This window comes from Drosophila navojoa, chromosome X (genome assembly GCF_054131105.1).
Source record: "Drosophila navojoa isolate 15081-1374.11 chromosome X, UAZ_NAV_1.0, whole genome shotgun sequence".
NCBI classification, from domain to species: domain Eukaryota; kingdom Metazoa; phylum Arthropoda; class Insecta; order Diptera; family Drosophilidae; genus Drosophila; species Drosophila navojoa.
The window spans coordinates 1,560,178-1,582,595 of NC_142895.1; the positions used below are offsets into that span (position 1 = coordinate 1,560,178).

Below are 22,418 nucleotides of genomic sequence, written 5' to 3' on the forward strand. Positions count from 1 at the left end.
CATTAACCTGCAAAAGCTGTTCCCCCCCAGCAGAAAAGCTCAAACAGGCTTCGGCTCTAAGGGCTTTTAAGCTCCTGCTTAAGGGTTGCTGCCCACAGCTATAGCTATCTCCCTCCCTCTTAGTGCGTCTCGCCGTATGTAAAGGCGTTTGCATTGTCCTGTTGTCCCTGTTCAGCGCGAATTGCCCTGCGTTGTTGTACCACAAGTAAATTTATCTTGGCCCCGATAGAAAGGACGAAATTCCTGCTGCCAAATAAGTGATACACAATAGATGGAAAATAAGGGAAAATATATCAAAATAGCTTCAGTAGAAAATAAATAGTTTAGTTAACGAAAAAGTTCATAGAATTAGTTGCAGAAAAGTGCATTTAAAGTCTTCCGAAAACCGTGCCCGAGCGACTTTTTGTTTTGGGCCCAAACCAAACATGTGGCGCAGCCCGATTCCTGGCTCTGCATACATATAGGGCCATCGCCTTTTGGGGCAGACATTTTGGACAATGAGTGAGACGGCGGGCAATGGCAGTGGAGTCGGTGCAGCTGCTCCAGCTGCTGCGGCTCTCCACTCCTTGGACAGCTACGATGTGATCTACGATGCTGGACAGGAGCATTCAGATGATATGCAAAGCGTTTCACATATGGATTGGCCATTTTTGATAAAGGTATTTCATATCTGTAGATGTATGTGCATGTGTGTGCATGTGTGTTTGTGTGTGTGTGAGTGTGTCAACAACAACAGCTTTTTGGGGCTAACTGACTCATCCAGGCAGGCAGCTAGGCTGCCAAGTGGACAAGGAACTGTGTCAGTGCCTGCACTCGTCCTTGATCGAATTACACAGTGCACACAACCCAGGGCAGCAGGCGGTGCGTGGCAAGGGGCGTGGCTTGAGGGTTGTCTGCGTGCATGCCAAATGAGATGCTTGACATGTTTACAGCTTCACTGCAGAGAAGCAGAGAGCGAAAGCAGAAGGACGAAGAAGATGAAAACAAATATGTTGCGTTACGCTAAGCGACTAACGGTACTATATATGGGATTTGTTAAAATGACTGAAGATAATATATATACCTAACGGCTGCCTGTAAATGCTGTAAATTGAACACATATTTACAATAAAGATGTTTACAGAGTGAAGGTGGCTTATAAAAATATACAAAAGTGAGGTTAGCTTGCAGAAATATAACTAATGTGAGGTTAATTCGAGCAAATTTACTATGTAAATAAAGTAATATTCTTAATAAAGAGATTTTGTTTCGAGTAATCCTTAAATATGTTCAGAGAAGTCAGAAAATAGGTACATATCTATTATTATAAAAATATACAAAAGTGAGGTTAGCTTGTAGAAATATAAATAATGTGAGGTTAATTCGAGCAGCTTTACTATATAAATATAATAAAATTCTTAACAAAGAGATTTTGTATCTAGTAATCCTTAAATATGAGAGAAATTTTTACATATATAAATCTTACGAAAAGCGGTCATTGTTTGTGCCATATATACCATTTCAAGGAATTCCAGGTTATTACACATATATCAAATTATTATATGCAAAATCAAGAATAGTTAAGCACATAGATATATTATAATAATGAGGTTATGTAAAAGTTCAGCTACGTAAATAATATAAAAGAAACCTGATCTTCGGACAGCTAGATAAATATCAAGTTTCGACTTAAATTATGAGGAAATTATACCAAAATCAAACACTTTAGTTTTGATAGAGCTATGATAGTCTAAAGTAGAGAGCTTCTAAGGACTCTAGCATAAATTCTGGAAATTTAAGCTGAATGAAAAGAATGAAGAGTCAACTAAGTAAAGATATCAGAAGGATTATCTTGATTGATCTGTTCTTTCTCCACCTGCAGGGCATCCTGGAGAACAGCCAGACATGTGCGCCGACCACACCGGAGACTCTGGCCGCTCTGCTGTGGGCCATCATTGCCGTGTTTGGCATCGTCTACGCCCTGCTCGGCTATCGCTGTCTGCGCGCTGTTGGCTTCCTGAGCGGGCTGATGGTGGGCGCCAACGGGATATTCATACTGCAGGACTTCCAGATCACCTGGCTGGGCAAGCCGGCTGACTCGGCGCTGGCCATTGTGGCTGGACTCCTGGGCGCAGTGCTCGGCTCTACGTATCCTGTCGCCTCGGTGCTGATCAGCGCCTTTGCCGGCGCCCTGCTCTCCGGCGCTGCGATGGCCGTCTGTGTGGCCACAATGCCGGACAACGAGTTCGGGGTGAGTCCACCTTCTTATTGTAAAATTAACATCTATCTGTAGAGTTTAGCGAATCACATTCACTGACTTTCTCATTCTCCGTCTCTGTCCAATCCTTTCATATATCTCTCATTATCATACTCTTTCCCTTGCGGATTTTCTATCCCTGCTCCCTTTCTCTCTCTCTCTCTCTCTCTCTCTCTCTCTCTCTCCTCTCCCCCTCTCTCTCTCTCTCTCTCTCTCTCTCTCTCTCTCTCTCTCTCTCTCTCTCTCTCTCTCTCTCTCTCTATCTCCCACCGTCTCTTTCTCTCTGCAAAAATGTCTGCTACTCTTCGTCTACGTCTACTAATCTATATATCGCCCTCTCTTTCTCTCTCTCTCTCTTTTACCCTCTCCAGTATCGCGAGATCTATGTGGCTGTGGTCGGTGGTGCCGTCATCTGCTCGGTGCTGACGCTGTGCTGCGTCAAGTATGTGACGATACTGACCTCGAGCATTGTGGGCACGGCTATGGTGATCGGCGCCATAGACTACTTCATGCACAGCCTGGAGACAATTAACTGGATACTGAGCATGAAGCCGCATCCACTGCCGCCGCCCTGCTATGGCGGTCTCTTGATAACCGCGTGGCCCTTGACCATTGTGATCAGCATCATGGTGCAGTGCTTCATCACCGCCTGGCGCGTGGATCATCGCAAGCGTCTCTATATGCGACACCATCCGCAGCATCCGCATGGCAATCATCATCTGCCCCATGGCCAGCCGGCACCGGGCGCCGCGGGCGTCGGCAATCCCCATGTGCCGATGCGCCGATCGCAGTCGCGCACTCGCGAGACCCGCGAGGAGGCCAGGCAGCGCAAGTTCCGTTATCTGTATCAGGTGCGCACGGCACGCGGCGATATCATCTCGCAGGTGAGTTCGCAACTTGAGGACAGGCATATTCGTGCAGTCGGGTCTCGTTCGATCCACTTCATCGCTAACTTTTCTCATTTGACCGTTTCAGAACTTTGTGTCGGCTCTGCAGAAGCGCATTCAGCTGAGCGGCACGGAGACGCCGTCGGAACGTTCCATTAAAACTAGTTCCAATGAGCGGAACACGTTCCGGAGCGATCGCACACACTTCACGACCATTCACGATCCGGAACTGTGCGACAAGATCGAGATTGTGCGCGACATTGGATAACAAACAAGCAATAGCTACATGTAACTATATCCGTAAGGGGGCACTGGAGTGAGGGGCGTGACAGGTGGGTAATGGGTCGGGGGAAGGGGGCGAGACGCAGGCAGAAACTGGAGCAGAACTTACGGCTAGGGATAGCGGAGACATGTAGCTAAAAGGAGGAGGAGAAACTTTGATCAAGACAAAACTTTGAAGAAGCTTTAACTAAAACAGAAGGAAAGAGATAGAGGCAGATAGAGAAAGAGAGAGAGAGAGAGAGAGAGAAGGGAGTAGTGGGTTAGAATAGGTCTGGGTTATGCAACTTGTTTTTGGTTAATCAAAACATAAAGAAGATATTTCAAAAATATCTCAGTTGGAAATAAATAAGCTTCATAGAATTTGAAAAAAAAAAAAAATACAATTTAGATATGACAGAACTATTGAGATAATATGCAATATATAAATTGGGGGAGTACAGAGCTGAAAAGTCAATGAAGTATGTTTGGAAACTATAGCCGAAGACTATAAGTGAAAATCAGAACTGCTCAATAAGTGAATTAGGTGAAAGCTAAATTTGATAAACAATCATAAAGAAGTCAGTTGATTAGCGGTGGTTTATAAGAGATTTTGAAACCCCCAGCTGAGTAGCTGAATGATCAGCATTCGCTGAAAAACTGAATACCCAAAGCAGACTTTAGCTGAATAGCTGGATAGGCAAAGAAATATTATAAAACCTCCGCTGAATAGCCGAATTTCCTAAACAACATTTGAAAATTTAAGCTGAATAGCTGAATATGCAAAAACTAGAGCTAAATAGACTCGACATTCCTATGATATCTGAATTCCTAGTCAGCTCTATGCCTTTGTCTAGACAGATCTATATACGGTGTTGTTATACATAGCTCCCATAACATCTGATTAATCTACAGAACTTTTTCCAGGTCCCTTTGGAACAAGTTATCCGCTAAACTTCTCTATAGATAATATCTAGCTATAGTTTCCAGAAACAGAATCACTTTATACTTCAGCTCTGGCTTATGCATTGCACGGCCCTTAGAGGGTGTGGTCTATTGAGATCTGCTTGGATCCACTCTGATCTAGAACGATCTTCTTTGATCTATAGCTATAAACTACATAGGATGTTTGTTCTCCAGAAAGAAAGAAAATAAAAACAAGATGTTACTAGCAGCTAAACGAGTCTAGAATAGTCAAGAATATATAGTATTACCGATCAGGTAACACTTACGCCGCACATATAGAGAGCGCTCTTCAAATAGAGATATATGTAAGTACGTGATCGTAAGGTTATGTGGAAACGTAATGGTTGGTCCAGTTCGAGTAAAGCATTGTTTCTCTTCACACTAAGCTATATATGGTAGAGATTTATATATATAGTATATATCTAACGTGCATATTATATAGATTTTAAGCTAAGTTTCGCGTATTCCTTGTGTGCTCTCTTTAAACTGGAAACTAAAAACATTTACTACTGATTTTTATATATCTGTGTTATAATTATACTAAAAGGCATTTAACTAACCTATATATCACATATATATAGCCAGATATGTGTGTATATATATATATATATATATCAAAGTTTTCGCAAGTTTTTCAATTTAAGAAACTCTACAAATATCTATGGAGACATAGATATAAATATATATAGTACACTAAGTATATGGCATTTACTACTTAACAACTGATGTTTCCTTCGATTTTTGATCAAGTACTCCATAATTATATCTAGTTATATACCTATTAAGTACAATCAATTATGTCCACAAAAGCAGCTCTCCAAGTTTTCAAGTTCAAGATTCAATGGAAAACAAAAATTCAGTTCGTAAATTTACTCAGAGTAAACCGAAAGTTAATTCACTACAAAAGTTGAAATATATAAAAAATGCTATTAAAAAAAATCAAAATTATGTTTCAGTTGGAAACTTACTAAGAGTAAGCCAAATAATATAAGCACTTCTTTCACTAAAAATAAAACAGAAAGAAATATAAAACTAATTAAAAATCCATATAAAAATTTAAGCAAAATCTGATTAATAAGTTTACTAATAGTAAGCCACAAAATATTAACTGAAAAAAAAATTAGTAATGAATGAAAAAGTAAAAAAAAGAAACTAATTGAGAATCTACTGAGCCAAAATATAAAATATTTCCTAAAAAAAAAAACGTAATTAATATATATAATAAAAAATAAATATTGTAAAATTGAGGATTAGAGAATTTACTTAGAGTAAAATCTAATTCACTAAAAAAAAAAAGAAAATTTAAATACAAATAAGCAAAAAATGTATGAAAAATGTAAAAGAAAATAAACAAAGCTTGAGTTTGGGAAACTTACTAAGAGTAAGAAAAATATTTTAAAACTAAAAGTCAAAAAAAAGAGAGAATATACAATTTTAGCTTTGATTAGAGAATTAAGATTAGTTTTAAGCCTACGATTCGCAGTACAAAAAACGCAAATGGATTCTTTTGAGCAACAATTTGGGCACTGTCAGTCAGTCCACTTGACATGGGGCTTAGCATGCATGTTAGGCCGCATGTCAAATGAGATAGCCAAAACCAACAAAATTTGCTGCCGTCCGCAATTTGTTAAAACGGTTTGGACAATTAAGCAATTAAAATGGAATTTTTTATTTAATTTTATTTATATTAAAAATTTTGTTTTTTAAATTTTTTGTCCATTTTATTCGAAGCCCTAAAGAATGCGTAAACATTTGAGTAAATAAAATAAAAATAATAATATTGAAATATGTATATATACATATATATAACAAAAATAACTGTTGTCTAACAAGAGTTGCGAAAAATCGATAAATAGTTAATATTAACACAAGGCCCCATTTTATATGGAATACTAAGTAGCATAAAAACCACGCAAAGAAAATTAACATAAAATAAATAAATGGAAAAAATTAATACGAATAAAAAATGCAAAGAAAATAAGATAAAAAGTTAATAAAAAGAAAAAATTTAAAAAAAAATATATATATATATAATCTAGCATTGGCTAAGCACATGTTTCTAATAAAGAACGAAAGAAAAAACCAAAACAGATCGTCAGAGCATAAATACCCTGTAAATATATGAAGGTGCTTGGGTTCCACTCCGGTCTTCTGTCTGCCACAACTTTTGCTAAGGATAACTGCTCTGCCAATTGTTCATGTACCATCAAAAATAGGTAGGGTCCAACTTCAGCACAACTCGAGCTTTACTTTAACTAGATACATTAAATTTTGCATATGAATGCCAATTAAGTGGGTCAACATGCATCCAATATCTGTAGCCTTTGAAGCATGGCAGCTCAAGTCGAAAAATCCCTTGTTTACTTGGGGTTAAGTCATATAGATCTTTGATTCCAGGTTTCTGGAGCCATAGCTCGGCCAACTGTTGGTCTACGTATACTTGTGAAGCATAGAAAGACGCTCCCAGAATATTTCCTAGATAACTCACCTGTGACCTGTAAACGAAAGTAGATTTGCCTCGAATTTTATTTGATGATATGTTATCTTCCCCTACGGGCTAGCCTTCTATTCTATTTCCACATACAAGAACTGTATAGCTCACATATGGAGCTATCTTTGCAGCAAAGATTCCTAAAGCGGAGTTTTGTTTAGTGAACCATAGCCTGTCCAACTGCATAAAATTTGGTCTACGGATACTTCCTAGATAACTCACTCTGGCATCACGAATCGCACGCTCTAATCAATCTGATACTACTACAGATACCATTTCGTATACAGAGCTATGAAAACTAATGGAATATTAGCTTCAAAGCCTAGGCTACATTGATTTGACGCAAGATATTGGTCACTTGATCGTGATATACATATGTATATGCTATATATTCCAATGCAGTTGACGCTGCTCCATTTATCGATAACTCATTTGCCTAACTGTATTCTGAAAAATTGGACAACGTTCAAAGTTCATAATGCTATTTATGCACAGCTGATCGCCTGATGGCTGTTATAGATATCTATATACATTGATATATGCATATATACAGTTATTCATATATACATATATATATATATATATATATATATATGCATGTAGTTAGTTCCTTTCTTATCGTCAATGTACTTCACATTTTATTGATCAAATACACTTAATTTGTCGGCACGTTCTGTTGTCGTGTATCTACTATATAGCATAGATCGAAAAAGCTATATAGAAGCATGTTCATGTGTGTGCGTGTGTGTGTGTGTGTGTGTGTGTACAGAAGAAGAAACAAACAACCGACTAGTTGAATTAATTTGTAACAATTTGTATTTTGTTGCCTTTTCCTAAACGCTTTGTTGTTGTTCTCTTTTTTCTTTAACTAGCATAATAAGCTATTGTTGTTGTTGTTGTTGTTGTGTAGGAATAGGTTGCAGTAGTTGTTGGTTGTTAGGTAGGTAGAGTGTAACTTCCTATATATATTGCTTAGATACGACCGGGGAAGGTGCCGCTCTCGCGCTGATCGTCCCACTTCTCCACCCAGGCGTTGGGGCACATCGACTTGTAGACCTTCTTGAAGTAGTTGCATGGCTCAAAGTTCTCGCCGCGCTTCTTCTGGCATCGATGGTAATCCAAATAGGATTGATAGCAATATCTGGTCACGTTCTGATTGGGGAAACGTGGATCGAAGGGGGCTGTCTCCAACTTGTAGGCGGACATCGTGTCAACTGTTGTTGATTTATCGCTGTTTTTCGATTTCGACATGAAAAATTGCATAAACGAACTTTTAGAGTAAACAAAACAAAACCAAAAAACAACGAACAACGAATGAAAAGCCAACAGAAAGTGATGAATTGAGTGTTAAATGATAAAATAATGAAAGCAAATATGACAGAGAGAGAGTGAGAATAGAGAGTTCTCGGATGAGCCGAGTCAAAGAGAGAGAGAGCGAGTTCGGAGAAAAAGAAGGCAATATAGACAGAAATAGAGAGAGTCAAAGTAGACAGAAAGAAAATATTACAATAGAAAATAGTTGAAGTTTACAGTTATTCAGTAAGGAATAGTGAAGGACAGATAGAGATATATCATATATAGTCAACATTGACCAGGAATGAAGTATCACAGACAGAGAGAGAGAGGCAGAATTCATGTCGATAGAGATATAAATATTGAAATATACGTTATAAAGCAAAGAGATGAACGAAAGTAACAGAGGATGATTGAAAATGTAGATGAAATTGGTTGTTGTGATAAGTATAGATAAATGTAAATGAATCATATAAAAATGTATATTAGAATAATAATATTGCAATTATTATAATTAATTATATCATAAACGAAGATGCAATTCAATTCAAGTCGAATTTCATTTCAGTCGAGCGCGTAAAATTAGAAAGATAAAAGAGAGAGATAGATAGATAGATATATAAGGCATACTAAATTCTGGACTCTGTTTGCTTTATAAGTAATTACACACACTATGTGCTGAGCTTTATCTTTAGATATATATAGTTTTTAAGTATAGAAATCTGTACAATCTAGCTCTTAATCTAAATAATTATACATCTAAGATTATACTGAATTTCTTATCACTAGACTATGTTTCTTTTCAGATTATCCCCATCATTTAAATGTGTTGCAAGTTGCACACAAAGTCAGTTAGTACATATTTAGATTCGTATCAAACACTTAACCATTTATACCTATATATATATATATCTGATTGTATTTTTGGCAACCAATTATTTTGGTTGTGTTTATTGCATTTTGTGAATGTTTTAATTTAAAAAATTTTTTTTTTTTTTGCCTGCGTTCAAGTTCATATTTTCGTTTGTTGTGCGTAAACCGCATATATATATGTGTATGTGTGTGTATGGGGTTGTGTAGATGTAGGTGTATGTGTGGATGTGGATATGGATGTGTTTCGTAGACTATTTGACCAGGGGTCTTTTGCCATTGTCCGTATCGCAGGCGTTGCTCTTGTACTTGTTTACTTCAGCCAAATACAATGACCAAAAGTCCTTTGGATCCACATCTCGCTCGCTGGGCGTCTTCAATTTGGCAACGACGCCCGTTTTTAAGATTTTGCCACCACGTCGACGTCCAACCATTGGTGGCGGTGGCGCCGATTTGCCAGTCGCTGCAGCGGCTATATATGGCGCAGCTGGAGTACTGGCAGCGCCTGCAGCAATCGCTGGCAGAGCACCAAATGGACTGAGAACTGGATTGGGCTCCAACAGCGACTGTGGCTGATCGCGAAGAGCAGCTGCTGCTGTAGCGGCTACTGCTGAAGGGGCTGCAGTGGCTGCTGCCGCAGCTACATCTCCTGTTGGCTGCTGCTGCTGCTTTTCCTGTTGACCCTGCATCTTCTTGAACAGCTCCATGAAGGAGCCATCGTTGGCAAAAACGGGATGCGATGCCTCTGGCTTCGGCGGTGGATACACTTTGCCTTCTCGTGCGAGTGTCTCGCGTAGTTTTGCTTCGATTTCACGATGTATACGCTCCTTATCGAATGGCTCATCCGTATCGAGATTGTAATAGGCGCCCACGGCAGACATTGTATTATCCTTGGCGTTCATTTTATTGCCTCCATTACTATGGGCACGACGTGCTGATGCAGTTTCTGCTCCTGTTCCTGTTGAAGCGGAGGCGGAGGCGGAGGCGGAGGAACCTGACGTTGGACTAGGAGTGCGACTCTGGCGTTGGTAATAACTGCGCCTCGAGTAGTCTCTGTCCCATTCCTTCTGACGATCACGTGAATCTCTACGATGACGATGATGATGATGTGACTGATAATGATGACGACGACGCTGGCGCTCCAAGGAGCGACTACGACTCCGGCTGCGACTACGACTGCGGCTATAGCGACGCTCGCTGCGTCGACTGCTATTACGATCCTGATAGCCAACGCAACGCTGTCCCCCGCCACGCCGCTGCTGATGCTCCCCGGACTGCTGCTGCTGTTGATAATAGGGTAAACGTGCCGCAGACATTTCCGTTCGGCGAAAGCGACGTATGACGATCTGCAATTCAAACTGTGCCGCGTTAAATTCAAACAATTGCAGTTTTGTCGTTATACCTATATACAATATAAACGATTCTCGTCATGGAGACGCCTTTTTGCTCTGTCGCCAACAATTTCAAAAACATAGTCGTGATTTGATTGATTCGTTTATATGTTATGATTTACAATTTGCCTGCTTCTCTTTGCCTGGGTGACCATATTCTTATTCGTTTTTTATCTCATGCATTATGCATGTGCTATTGTAATAGTCGATGGCAACACGCACACACAACTTGCAATCTCTATCGCTGATGGCAGAGTTGCCATACAGAGTCGCGGCAAACTTTCATTTTGTGCTATCACTAGGAGCACATGAAGGAACATTTTACTGTATGCGTGTCTGATTAACTGCAAGCGGACCACAAAAATCACACACTCACAGGATCAGGTTTTAAAGCTGATGAAGAAGACATATATGGTCACTCTGATATCTAAGGCAATTAGAATAATGTGAACCGTAATTCATAACCTTATGCAATTGCAATTTACTTGATTAGATTGATCATTTTTGATTGATTGTTTGGTAATAAGGAATTGTAAAATTTACTTGTATGCTTTATCCCACGTTTGCCGTTGTCGCCGCAGTTCTCGCCGTGATGTTTTGATGTTTGTTGTTGTTGTTGCTGTAGATATCCGCAAAGTATTGCCACACTTTTTCTGGCTGAACTTGCCTGGCTGCAGCTGGAGCTTGAAACGAAGTTCGCGCGATCTGGTGCGTTGGGTCGCGTGCGATTAATAAGTTTTATTTTGTGCTTGCTTTGCTGATGTTTGTAACTGTTTAACTGAAATCGGTTGGGAGCGGTTTTTTGTTTGCCCTGCATGGAAAAATGAACTTGAACGCATGAATACAAAACGTTACTTGAATCAGATGCGCTGTGCAAGAAGATTGTTTATAATAATTACTTCATTTTCTCGTTTCCTTACTTTTCTTTTTCTTACTTTTTTAGATATATTCGTTTGTGGTTAGAATACAGATACGAGATACTTAACGGGGCTGCATCGAAAATTGCGTTTCAACTTACAATCCGAACTTATGTAACTAACGTCTAAAGAACTTCCGACTGTATTTTTTAGCTTATATTATTATCTTACTCTTATACCAAAAGATGAAAACTCAGCAAATTGTGTGTAATACAAATTAATTAGGAGTTATGTAATTTTTTTCTTTGCCTGCTGCCCAAGCCTTTGCAGCCAGCGGCGTTGAAAATGTGTATGTGTAAGTAGGAATGTGTATTTGTGAACTTATGACAAATATTTGTTTGCGTGTGTATGTTGTTGCATAAATACAATATTTTGTGTCACTGTTTTACAATTTGTTTTAGTTGCGTACTGATGATACGATTTTTGTTGTTGTGCTTGTTGCAAAAAAAAACATACCTTTGTTATTACGGAAAGTACAATGAAAATTTTTCAACTGCTGGATAATTCTAGCTGTGTTACGAGCACGAACCAATCGACGATAGTATACGAGATGTACGAAAAAAAATGTTATACAAATATCGAGTAAATGTCAAAAAAGTGACAGCTAAAGCAGGGTTGCCAGATGACTTAGAGCGCCACCTGCCGTTAATTTTATAGCAATACGGCTGCGCTCACCTCCAGCAGACTGCCAGATTTGAGCGCCATCTTCCGTGCAATTTATTAATTGTAGCATACAGCAATGCATTATGCACATATCGTTATCATTGCTAGTCGTGTTTTGCATTTTCTTCAAGTGAAGTCTTAATAGTTAAATGTTTTGTGCACGGTCACAAAGCATGGGACACTGATTATTGGTTTTAGTGGCTGTTGATAATGGACAGTCATCTATCAGAACGCGGTGCAAAGCCAAAAAGCAATCGCAACAAACAACAAAACCAACGTATTGTACGAAAACCTCCGCCTCGTGCAACAAACGACAAGCAAAATAATATTTATATTACAAGCAAGTCAGACTTTAAGGTAAGCAATACATTTCGCTGTAAACATTATCCATTAATCACTTTACTGCATAGGCCCAGCAAAAACGATGCGAGGATCTGTTGAATGCGGGCACTAAGGAAATCTTTTTGCACTGCATGGGCTATTCGATAACACGTGGGCTTACTTTGGCATTGCGACTTATCGATAACTCGGACGGTGCTCTAAGCTACGCAATAAACACATCCACTATCAAGCTAGTGGATGAACTGCATCCACTTTGTGATGAGGACGATATAACATATAGACAACGCAACAATTCCGCATTGCACATCAAAATCTTTAATCATAATCTGTTCGATATTGTGGTACCCAAGCTACCAGCACAGTCGAGCTGCACAGAAGCGAACACCAAGAAGCCACAAAAGAAACATAAGTAGAGAGAATCATGTTTAAACTATCGGAGCTGGTGCGCTGGCTTGGCTTAACAGAATTCGAGATTTTAGTTAATCTGTGCGGACTGCTCGTCTTCACCATCTCACTGGCCTTCAAGATCTCTGGTACATTGAATAATGTCTTGCCAGAGGTAATGTGCGATTGGTTTACCATATTCAGTCCATTATTCTTTATTGATATTTGCAATGCCTATTTTTGCGTTATTGTTGGCATACGCATGTATTTAGATTCAGATAACAAACGGAAGGCGTTGCATCGGTTCATGTGGAGCACTTATTTCCTTGTACTTATCGCGATCTTCAAATATTTGTTATGTCTAAAGTTATCAGGCAAAACAGGACTTGAGTACAGTGAAGTTTTCTCACCAATTTTTGTACTGCTCCAACTGGTAGCAGTGCGCGCTTGCCAGTTGCCCAACTCTATTTAAAAGGCCTATACTATATAGTTATATATAAAATCCCCCTGAAATGTATATCATAAGTTATATATTAATATAAGAGAGTTATAAAAAATCAAATACATGACTGTTTTAAATATAGATCCGTTTATTATTAATCGCAGTATATTTAAACGACCAATTAAACTATGAATTTCGATTTTGCAGCGCCACAAATAATCAACATTTTATTGTATTTGCTATAGTTTGGATAAAAATACTATAAAAAGTACCTTATATCCGTAATGCAATTAAATAACAAACATTAGTCGATCATTCCTTAATTTATCAATTACATTTAGTTATATATGTTCTATATTTTATTGGAGAGCCCCTAACATTTAAGGATTTCACGTTAAGTATCGATTAATTATGTCGATGACACCAAATACAAGTAGAGATAAAGTTTATCGGTAATCCAGTCAATCGAGTGTCTTGCTGCTCTGTCGCACGGCGTTCGTTCTGTTTTATTTGCTTGTATTTTGTTTGCGTTGCGCACACACAAAGATGTCGACATTAAATCGCCCCAAGTCTCCGCATACGCCCACAGCCATTAAGAAGGGCGAAAAGGAGGATAGCATCTGGGAAAAATTCAGCACACTTGGTCGCAAACGCGGCACACGAGAAGGTGAGCTAGATCAACCCCCACCATTCCCCTCGATAAGCCCCTACACCCCAGCGAAACGGAATAGTTCAGTGAAATCTGCAGAATACGGCCAAATATGGTGACAACATAAACTGATGCGATTTATTCAATAAGCGCCTACAACTATGTATTTATTCGTGCTATGATGTACCCAAGCAACCGCCAATTGCACTGACTACTGCTAACAGATGTGCATTGAATCTCTGTGCGCTAAATAAAAAAAAAAAAACATTGCGTCATTTGCATTTATGACGCATACAAACGAACAGACTGATCGGTTGTTAGCTGTAGGTGTGTATGCTCGTATATGACTGTGTGTGTGTTCATTTGAGTTAGGGCACTCAAACTAGCGTTTATAACAGAGAACTATTTTTATTTAGTGTAGGTAAATTATTATCAATACAAATTTTGCTTTTCCCTTCCAATGTGTCAGCAGAGCTAATTTTTTATTTTGTTTTCAAATAACGATATCGGTGGCCTCGTCACATTGGTGACGTCACCAGTTATTGTTTACATTTTCGCTATTGCTTTTTCACTCATATCTACTCTTCCAATTTGTGTCTTTTACAGTTAAGAAACTCCAGGAAGAAGGCAAATATGCAATCGACTCACCTGGCTCGCCCAATCAGTTCGATATACCGCCCGAGGATTATGCACTGCGTAAGTGATCAAATAAATTATCGATAGAATATGTCTGTATACCTTGTATTATCCGAACCGTTAGGTGAGCATGAGCAACGCGCCGTGATTGATCCGCAATCGATTAATGATCCAGAAGTGCTCAAGCTGCAAAGAATCCTTATCGACTGGATTAACGATGAGCTGGCGGAACAACGCATCATTGTCCAGCAACTGGAGGAGGATATGTACGATGGCCAAGTGCTGCACAAGCTGTGGGAAAAGCTAACGGGTAAAAAATTGGATGTGCCAGAGGTAACACAATCGGAACAGGGACAACACGAGAAACTAAACATTGTGCTGAAGGCCGTTAATCACGTGAGTGGATGCCGCAACAAAAACAATTAGCTTGGCGAATGAAAAAATAACGTATATTGCTTGCAGACCCTTGGCTTCCATCAGAAAATACCCAAATGGTCGGTGGCTAGCGTTCACTCCAAGAACATTGTTGCCATATTGCACCTGTTGGTTGCTTTAGTGCGACATTTCCGTGCCCCTGTACGTTTGCCAGAGAACGTTTTCGTCACCGTGGTCATAGCCGAGAAGAATGCGGGTGTTCTGAATGCACAGTGAGTGAAAGACTTGCCCGTGTGTCTTCATATTCCATACGTTGTTTTCGCTTTAATTTTGATTTACAGAAAATTCCAGGAGCAAATCACCTCGGAATACGATGACTTGGGTATGCGCTGTGAAAAGGATGCATTCGATACGTTAATAGATTGTGCGCCCGATAAGTTGGTCGTCGTAAAGAAATCTCTAATTACTTTCGTCAACAAGCACTTGGCCAAGCTTAACTTTGAGATCAACGATTTGAACACCGATTTTCGAGATGGCGTTTATTTGTGTTTGTTGATGGGACTCCTGGGCGGATTCTTTGTGCCCCTGCACGAATTTCATTTAACGCCGCAGGACGTTGACCAAATGGTTAGCAATGTTGCATTTGCTTTCGATCTAATGCAGGATGTGGGACTACCAAAGCCAAAGGCCAGGCCCGAAGATATTGTCAATATGGATTTAAAGTCTACGCTGCGTGTGCTTTACAGCTTGTTTAGCACGTTTAAAGAATATGCTTAAATGCCAACTTATTTGCTACTTTTTTCTCTTAATTTCTAATCAGTTTTGTTATACATAAATTATTAATGTATGCATGTAGATGCAATTTAACTTTACCTAACTATTTATATTTTAATATATTTGTATGTGTACGTGTGTACGTGTGTGCATCTAACACGTTTGTTAACTGTAGTTGTTACTAAATGAATTTTATATACATTTTTGATTGTATTAAAACCAACAAATAATAAAAGTGCCTTGACAATTAAATATGGAGTTTTGTAACTTAAAATCTACAAGCGTACAAATAGACACGAAATTATGTTTCGCCGTACGGCTTTTCGTTTAATGTAGTTTTTTATTTTCCTCACATACACACAGACACGTAGAGAAATGGAAAAAGTATCAAAAAATTATTTTGTGTAGTTTGGAATTATCGTCTTAGTTAAAAAAAAACACACGAAAGAGGAAAAATCTGCGATTTGAATTAACGCGCACTAATCGAAGATATTTGTGGCAATTTAGCAGCGCTGCCAGACTTTTGGCAGCTAGTAGCAACAACGACCTGCAGCGATGTTCATTAACAGTGCCTCAATATTGCGTTAGTCAAATCAGAAAAATTGGCGTTGAATACATCGCTGTTAAAAAAAAATTAACAGAATAAAGAACGTCTCAAATTTGCGTTGACGGTAAGCAGCTGACTGCCCATGTGGAAAGAATTCATTCGACGTCACAGCTATCAAAGTAAGGTAGCTCCTAATCGCGAGGGCGCCCGATTGATTATACGCCGTCTACAAAAAACTGTTTTGCGAATTTTGCGTGATCCCGATTTCAGGATGTCAAAATCATCATTTCAGCAGAAGCCAGCGGAACCAGAACCACCGGTAGATGGTGCGCAATATAACGTGCATCGAAATGGAAAACCGGATACCAATTGTCGCACATGCAACGATTTCAAGTCATGGTCCAAACAGCAGCGCCTTATATCAAATACGCAAGCAGCTAAGGTATGTCCGTTTAATGCTTTTAGTTTTCGATTTCTTCTCGCGACTTAAAAATACGCACATACCTGCTCTCTCTCTCTCTCTATATATACATATCTCTGTCTCGCAGGAAAAGCATATAGCCGCAAGCGAAAAGCTAACCGTAAATGCAGCCGGCGTCGCCGCACCCCGAGAAGATTGCCCCTTGGACAAGGTACGTCTTGGCATATCTACTTGGGGCCTACTGCATACCATGGCTGCTTTTTATTCCGATAATCCCACGGACACAGAAAAACGAGATATGCGTACGTTTTTCGAAGTACTCTCGCGTTTATACCCATGCGAGTATTGTGCCAAAGATTTTCGCTCAGAGTAAGTGCAATCAGTTTGACTCGCTGCAGGTGCAAAAAGTGACCATATTATTTTGTATATCCCGCAGCATTGAAGTGAATCCAGTAAATGTTAATTCACAAAAGGATTTGGCAATGTGGTTGTGCAAGTTTCATAATCGAGTTAACGACAAGCTTGGTAAACCACTCTTCGATTGTAGCAAAGTGAATGAGAGGTGGCGTGACGGCTGGTTAGATGGTTCCTGTGATTAGGCTTAAAATAATAAGCTGCAAACATAAATACGAACGCTTATATATAAGTATATATATATGTATATATATATACATATACATGCGTCCCATATTCACACACACTACAGCAGATAGTCAGACGCACAATGCAACTCTAGCTGATCGGTCAGATACCAACCTAACCAATTCCAACAGTCAAATCGGTCTGGTCTGGCGACATTTTGATCATTGATTGGTCAATACAGAATGATTCCAATCCAGTTGGCTGCACAGATGTACAGACTCCAGTCCAATTTTATCAGAAAGAACGACAGTGAATCAGTTCCGATGCGGTAACGAGAGTACCTCCCACCATTATTTCGCAATAACTGCCGGAACTTGCAGATATGTATGTTAAAGTTTAATTTTGTATGTTGGTCGGTCGCTGACTATGTAAGAGTTGTATTGTGGTGCAAAATTTCGTATTTTCTGTTTGTATTATAATAACATTATCTAAAAACAAATTACATATGTTCATTTCTTTACTTCTTGAGATCTGCATATGTGTACATATGTATGTATACATATATTACAGTGATGTATGCAAGAGTTACATCAGATTGCATGAATTTCGCCATCGTCTTCTATGGATTTGTCAGCTGATAGAATTTTAGCTTCCATTTGTCTAACAGTTCGATGCCCCGATTATCGCGAACAGCTGACTAGGTGTTGCATCACAGAGGCATTACAACAGCTTCATTTGTGGCTCGACTTACAATGTGTGTACACATGTGTGGACGAATTGTTTATCGTATGGTGCATTTACGCATATCTATACATGCAATATAGAAATTCGCCAATGTACTATTTTACATAAAACCGAAATTGAATTTGTTCACTTTAGCGAACTTTCACAGTAAAAGTTACTTGAAATGAAAATTAAGCAACCTATACCGCCAAATAGCACAGAGTTGCCATATCGCAAGCAAAACATTTCTAAAGCTTTATCAAGTATTCTAACGCTTGCAGTTGCATGCATATAAATAGCAAAATTTTACTTTTAGCTGTTTAGCTTTATTAAAATTGCACAGGACAGTTTCTGGTCTGTTGCTGCATCTTAAGTTAAAGGTCGTCATGTGTTTTTCACGTATTGCGCTCTCTCCATTCTCGCAAACCGTCATACTGGCAAGCTCATGCCGAAGAGTGCGCTCTCTTTTCGCTGAATCTATTCCGATTACATACTTTAATCGGTGAGCTCGGCAGCTCGTTTCGCGTGCTTTTTGAATAAACTAACTATTCGCATAAAGTAGTCGAGCGGAGTGGACGTCCCGGTTTTCATCGAGCTATAGAAATAAAAAGGTTCGCATCAGCGCGCTTAATTAACCAACTAATTTGTCGCTAAACTTGAACGTATAAAAAATAAAAAAAACGTGAGTTATTTTTTGTGAACAGGCTATTAAGTAGAAAGAGAGGAGCAACAATTTTTTTTCTTAATCATGAACATTTCCCAAATTATTGATAAAATCAAAGAGAAGTTACAGCTGAGCGTAAGCCTTAAATGATGATTGCCGTTGTTCTTGTTGTTGTGCAGAAGATTATTTCACAAGTTTTGCACACAATGTCTACGTATTATACACATACATATGTATGTACATATACATTCATACAACTGTATATACATATGTATATAGTTTTATTGGCACTCACAAATACATACATGTTGCTCCCGACGTTTCCGCTGGTTTTTTTTTCTTCGCAATTTTAGCCGGCAGCAACGTCATGGCAACAGCGGCAACGACAGTGGAATCGATTGTGTTATTTGATCATTTTTATTGAAATGAATTGAAAGTATTTTCACATTAGGCACATAATCATGTAATTGCAAACGTTTAATACAAAATGTACACAATTTCGTGCCATTTTTGCCACATTTAGCATTGTAAAATTCCACGAATTCAAAAGGTCACAAAGGGGAAAGAGTCTGCAAGTCATTCAGTTATTGCACTTTTCGTTTTATGCCCATCTTCTACAATTGGAAATATTTGTTGGTCCGCCATTTTTTTAGATCAAGTTTCGCCATCTTTGTCTGTGGTTTTTGAAAAGTCACTGGAATGCTGGGTCGAATGGAAGTTTACATTAAATTAATATTTGCGCAATTTGCACTTAGTTTTTATTTTTGAAATATATTCGCAAACAGCAAAAATGTACCTAAACGTAAAGAAAAGAAATATACGTATCAAAGGACTTACGTTTTGGTACGTTCGCAGCATTAAACACGCTAGTGAAAATGTTTCTAAAAACTACGTGGAGCGATCGGTCTTTGGTTCGATTGTACCACAGCTGGAGTCGCTCGATTATATACAAAAATTCTTAATTTTATTTGAATCCCTTTTCATAGATGCCACAACTTCAGAAGCCCGCACCCGAATTCTCCGGTACCGCCGTGGTCAATGGCGCCTTCAAGGATATTAAGCTGAGCGACTATAAGGGCAAATATTTGGTGCTCTTCTTCTATCCACTCGACTTCACCTTCGTCTGCCCCACCGAGATCATCGCATTCTCCGACCATGCGGCCGAGTTCCGCAAGATCAATTGCGAGCTGATTGGCTGCTCCACGGACAGCCAGTTCACCCATTTGGCCTGGATCAACACACCACGTAAACAGGGTGGTCTAGGCAACATGGACATTCCATTGTTGGCCGATAAGTCGATGAAGATATCTCGTGACTATGGTGTTTTGGATGAGGCAACTGGCATTCCATTCCGCGGCCTTTTCATCATCGACGATCAGCAAAATCTGCGCCAGATAACGATCAACGATTTGCCAGTTGGCCGTAGCGTGGAGGAGACACTGCGTCTAGTGCAGGCCTTCCAGTACACTGACAAGTATGGCGAGGTGTGCCCAGCCAACTGGAAGCCCGGCCAGAAGACCATGGTGGCCGATCCCGCCAAGTCCAAGGAGTACTTTGCCACCACACCCTAAGCTAACCATATATGTATGTATATATATATTCGCCTAAATTTGATGCGTTGCGATATTCTTCCATTAGATGGAAGGGAGAAAGATGGGTATACCGAAGTGGAAATCAAACTGCGTCGCACTTGCATCAAATGGAGAGGCTGCTCACATACACACAAACTAGCACACACACACACCTGCACCCATATACTTTAATATAACGATAATCTAGCGCTAGTTCGCTCTACATGTACCAAGTACTAACTTGCTCTAAACCCTTCCCCCTACAAGCAACACATATATAAATGTATACATGTAATTTAAGCAGAAAGTTTTCACAAGTTCTGTCTTACTTGCAACAATAAAGCCGCATTGAATCGTAATTGAACACGTGGGCCGCTGGCTTACATATCGTTTACTTATTTTATCTGCTCAGGTTTAGTCAATGCCTTCCGCCGGTATTACCGGCCATATCGACTTGGACTATGCCTTATCTTTCGACTCTGCGCACAGCTGATGAATTAACTGAACGACCGTCTGGACGTGATAACGATTATGGAAATCTTTAGCCGCTTCCCGTTCGAATCGCCGGGCTGCGCCTGTATAAGTGACGCTAGCTCGTTGGCCCACTGACCAAGTGCAATTCCCCTTTATTCATTTTCCATTTCGTTGCGTGCGAATGTGCAGCAGAAGCTGTTGGTGCAGTGCTGTCACTTTCACTTGCTACCCGCTAGATCTAGCTTTTTTCCTGGAAGAATCAGCTTGCTATTTAAATATCCAGGTTACACAGCATAGTACTAAGCGAAACTCAAAGGTGATCTGTTCCATAAGATTGAAACATTTTATAGGTATTTTGCGCCTTGAGCTTAAGCATTCGCAATACTGTCGGCCGGTGTTCGCCTTAGCATTGCTTCCAGCATCACAGCAGACTTTGTTCTCATTGCTGTTGTTGTTGTTAGTGTTGTGATTCTAGCTCATCACGCGTTGTGCTATTTAAGACAAGGTCTACATCCCCGTCTCTTTGGCCAAACTCGTTCTTCAACACACAATCTCACACACACACACAAATAGAGGCGCATGTGTCGGCAAAGCTTTCAGCGGTGGCTGCTATCTCATAGAACCAACTAGAAGCCAATCAACAAAAACCCTTTCAAACCGCTCGCCGGCTGCGCTGCTTTTGTCAAATGCACACACACATGTGTATACATTTGTATGTATGTATGTATGTACATGTATTTATGTATGTACATATATTATTGTAGCGCAAGCAACAGCTGCTGGAAAAAAGTTGCTGCTTCATTTGTGAATGTATGTACATACATACATACGTGTCTACAGTATGTGCTGGAAACACATACATATATACATACATTTGTATGAATATTTATGTATTTTTAAAGCAAAATTGTAGCTCATAGACTTTAGATATGTACATATATATGTACATACATACGTATGTATGTATGTAAATATGTACATGCGTAAGAACGTTTCTTGATCTGCTCTAAGCCGCAAATCACAAATTTGTTGTAAAGCTTTTTTGAGATAGCGCCCCAAATGATAATGAGACGATTTGTTAAAACAATTATATTAATGGCTGCGGTGCGGTTGAATCATAGTAAACGAATTTTCAGTTCTTGCGTCTGACAATTTCAATTATTTTTGCAAGTATTTTGAAAGGCAAAGTAAAAGTCAAAGAAATAACATTCTCTAAAAAAACAACAGAATCATCGTGATTATCAAAACACTCGCCAGACCGCCAAGCTGCACCGCAACAGCGAATCGAAGACGTTGCCAATGGTTCCCCAGGCGATTATTTGGAAGCTCTTAAAAAAACAGGCATAATTGACAGGTTGAGTGCATTACATGAAATGACATTGCAATAACAAGTCACAGTACATGTGCACACACACACACACACACACACACACACACACACACACACACACACACACACACACACACACACACACACACACATGTATATTATAAGTTCGCCGGCAATATAAATTATTAGTTTTGTTGGCGCAAAGTTTTATGGGTTGCTTTGATACAATTTATATACATATGCATGTATGTATATACGATGAATATGTATGCATGTATTTATAGTCAGTAACTGATAAGGAAAGGTAGAGTCGCGATAGACGCAATTCGAATTCCGCGTGGAAAGGCGGGTATATTTATGAAGGTAAGGGTATACACATACATACATAAATATGTACATACTATTGTATGGTATGCGTAATTTCAGGTCCCCAATCTGGCGTATCATTTCAATTAAATATGAGCATTTGTACACGTACATGTGGACTGCTTAACTATGCTCACACTTTGAAGAGATGCTAAGTAGCATTTGG

General features: G+C 39.4%; 8 protein-coding genes across 14 annotated transcripts; 6 read left to right on the top strand and 2 right to left on the bottom strand.

The window, feature by feature from the left end:
* Positions 1 to 181: 181 nt before the first annotated feature.
* Positions 182 to 3,788, top strand: LOC108656170 (transmembrane protein 198). Its single transcript, XM_089263888.1, has 4 exons — positions 182 to 659; positions 1,862 to 2,230; positions 2,608 to 3,120; positions 3,212 to 3,788. The coding sequence occupies exons 1-4, from the start codon at positions 498 to 500 to the stop codon at positions 3,389 to 3,391; spliced, it is 1,224 nt and encodes a 407-aa protein (XP_089120014.1). The 5' UTR covers positions 182 to 497; the 3' UTR covers positions 3,392 to 3,788.
* A 3,843-nt stretch (positions 3,789 to 7,631) lies between these two features.
* On the bottom strand, positions 7,632 to 11,909 carry COX6B (Cytochrome c oxidase subunit 6B). Of its 3 annotated transcripts, none has more exons than XM_018108170.3 (2): positions 11,766 to 11,909; positions 7,632 to 8,069 (listed from the first exon to the last, which is right to left on the bottom strand). In XM_018108170.3, the coding sequence occupies exon 2, from the start codon at positions 8,042 to 8,044 to the stop codon at positions 7,811 to 7,813; it is 234 nt and encodes a 77-aa protein (XP_017963659.1). In that variant the 5' UTR covers positions 8,045 to 8,069; positions 11,766 to 11,909; the 3' UTR covers positions 7,632 to 7,810. The 3 variants fall into 3 exon arrangements, with proteins under 3 accessions (XP_017963659.1, XP_089120925.1, XP_089120926.1); XM_089264799.1 differs by having other exon boundaries at positions 7,632 to 8,108; positions 11,766 to 11,897; XM_089264800.1 differs by lacking the exon at positions 11,766 to 11,909 and adding an exon at positions 11,481 to 11,637.
* Positions 8,592 to 11,892, bottom strand: LOC108656175 (uncharacterized). 4 transcript variants are annotated; one of them, XM_018108148.3, is made up of 3 exons: positions 11,766 to 11,892; positions 10,936 to 11,203; positions 8,592 to 10,347 (listed from the first exon to the last, which is right to left on the bottom strand). In XM_018108148.3, exon 3 carries the CDS (start codon positions 10,315 to 10,317, stop codon positions 9,256 to 9,258), a length of 1,062 nt encoding a protein of 353 aa, XP_017963637.1. In that variant the 5' UTR covers positions 10,318 to 10,347; positions 10,936 to 11,203; positions 11,766 to 11,892; the 3' UTR covers positions 8,592 to 9,255. The 4 variants fall into 4 exon arrangements, with proteins under 4 accessions (XP_017963637.1, XP_017963636.1, XP_089120923.1 ...); XM_018108147.3 differs by having other exon boundaries at positions 8,592 to 10,359; XM_089264797.1 differs by lacking the exon at positions 11,766 to 11,892 and adding an exon at positions 11,328 to 11,474 and having other exon boundaries at positions 8,592 to 10,359.
* Positions 11,910 to 12,041: 132 nt separating the features above from the next.
* On the top strand, positions 12,042 to 13,086 carry Rpp20 (ribonuclease P protein subunit p20). Its single transcript, XM_018108164.3, has 2 exons — positions 12,042 to 12,329; positions 12,383 to 13,086. Exons 1-2 carry the CDS (start codon positions 12,183 to 12,185, stop codon positions 12,725 to 12,727), a joined length of 492 nt encoding a protein of 163 aa, XP_017963653.1. The 5' UTR covers positions 12,042 to 12,182; the 3' UTR covers positions 12,728 to 13,086.
* Positions 12,736 to 13,281, top strand: LOC108656190 (transmembrane protein 203). Its single transcript, XM_018108165.3, has one exon. The coding sequence runs from the start codon at positions 12,736 to 12,738 to the stop codon at positions 13,168 to 13,170; it is 435 nt and encodes a 144-aa protein (XP_017963654.1). The 3' UTR covers positions 13,171 to 13,281.
* Positions 13,282 to 13,584: 303 nt separating this feature from the next.
* parvin (beta-parvin) lies at positions 13,585 to 15,826 on the top strand. The gene is made up of 5 exons (XM_018108146.3): positions 13,585 to 13,807; positions 14,396 to 14,485; positions 14,550 to 14,821; positions 14,888 to 15,072; positions 15,142 to 15,826. The coding sequence occupies exons 1-5, from the start codon at positions 13,687 to 13,689 to the stop codon at positions 15,575 to 15,577; spliced, it is 1,104 nt and encodes a 367-aa protein (XP_017963635.1). The 5' UTR covers positions 13,585 to 13,686; the 3' UTR covers positions 15,578 to 15,826.
* A 126-nt stretch (positions 15,827 to 15,952) lies between these two features.
* Alr (Evr1_Alr domain-containing protein Alr) lies at positions 15,953 to 17,623 on the top strand. Its single transcript, XM_018108156.3, has 3 exons — positions 15,953 to 16,563; positions 16,670 to 16,911; positions 16,979 to 17,623. The coding sequence occupies exons 1-3, from the start codon at positions 16,264 to 16,266 to the stop codon at positions 17,139 to 17,141; spliced, it is 705 nt and encodes a 234-aa protein (XP_017963645.1). The 5' UTR covers positions 15,953 to 16,263; the 3' UTR covers positions 17,142 to 17,623.
* Positions 17,624 to 18,299: 676 nt separating this feature from the next.
* Positions 18,300 to 20,446, top strand: Prx2 (Peroxiredoxin 2). Of its 2 annotated transcripts, none has more exons than XM_030388876.2 (2): positions 18,300 to 18,458; positions 19,498 to 20,446. In XM_030388876.2, exon 2 carries the CDS (start codon positions 19,498 to 19,500, stop codon positions 20,080 to 20,082), a length of 585 nt encoding a protein of 194 aa, XP_030244736.1. In that variant the 5' UTR covers positions 18,300 to 18,458; the 3' UTR covers positions 20,083 to 20,446. The 2 variants fall into 2 exon arrangements, with proteins under 2 accessions (XP_030244736.1, XP_089120924.1); XM_089264798.1 differs by lacking the exon at positions 18,300 to 18,458 and adding an exon at positions 18,505 to 18,529.
* The last annotated feature ends 1,972 nt before the right edge of the window (positions 20,447 to 22,418 follow it).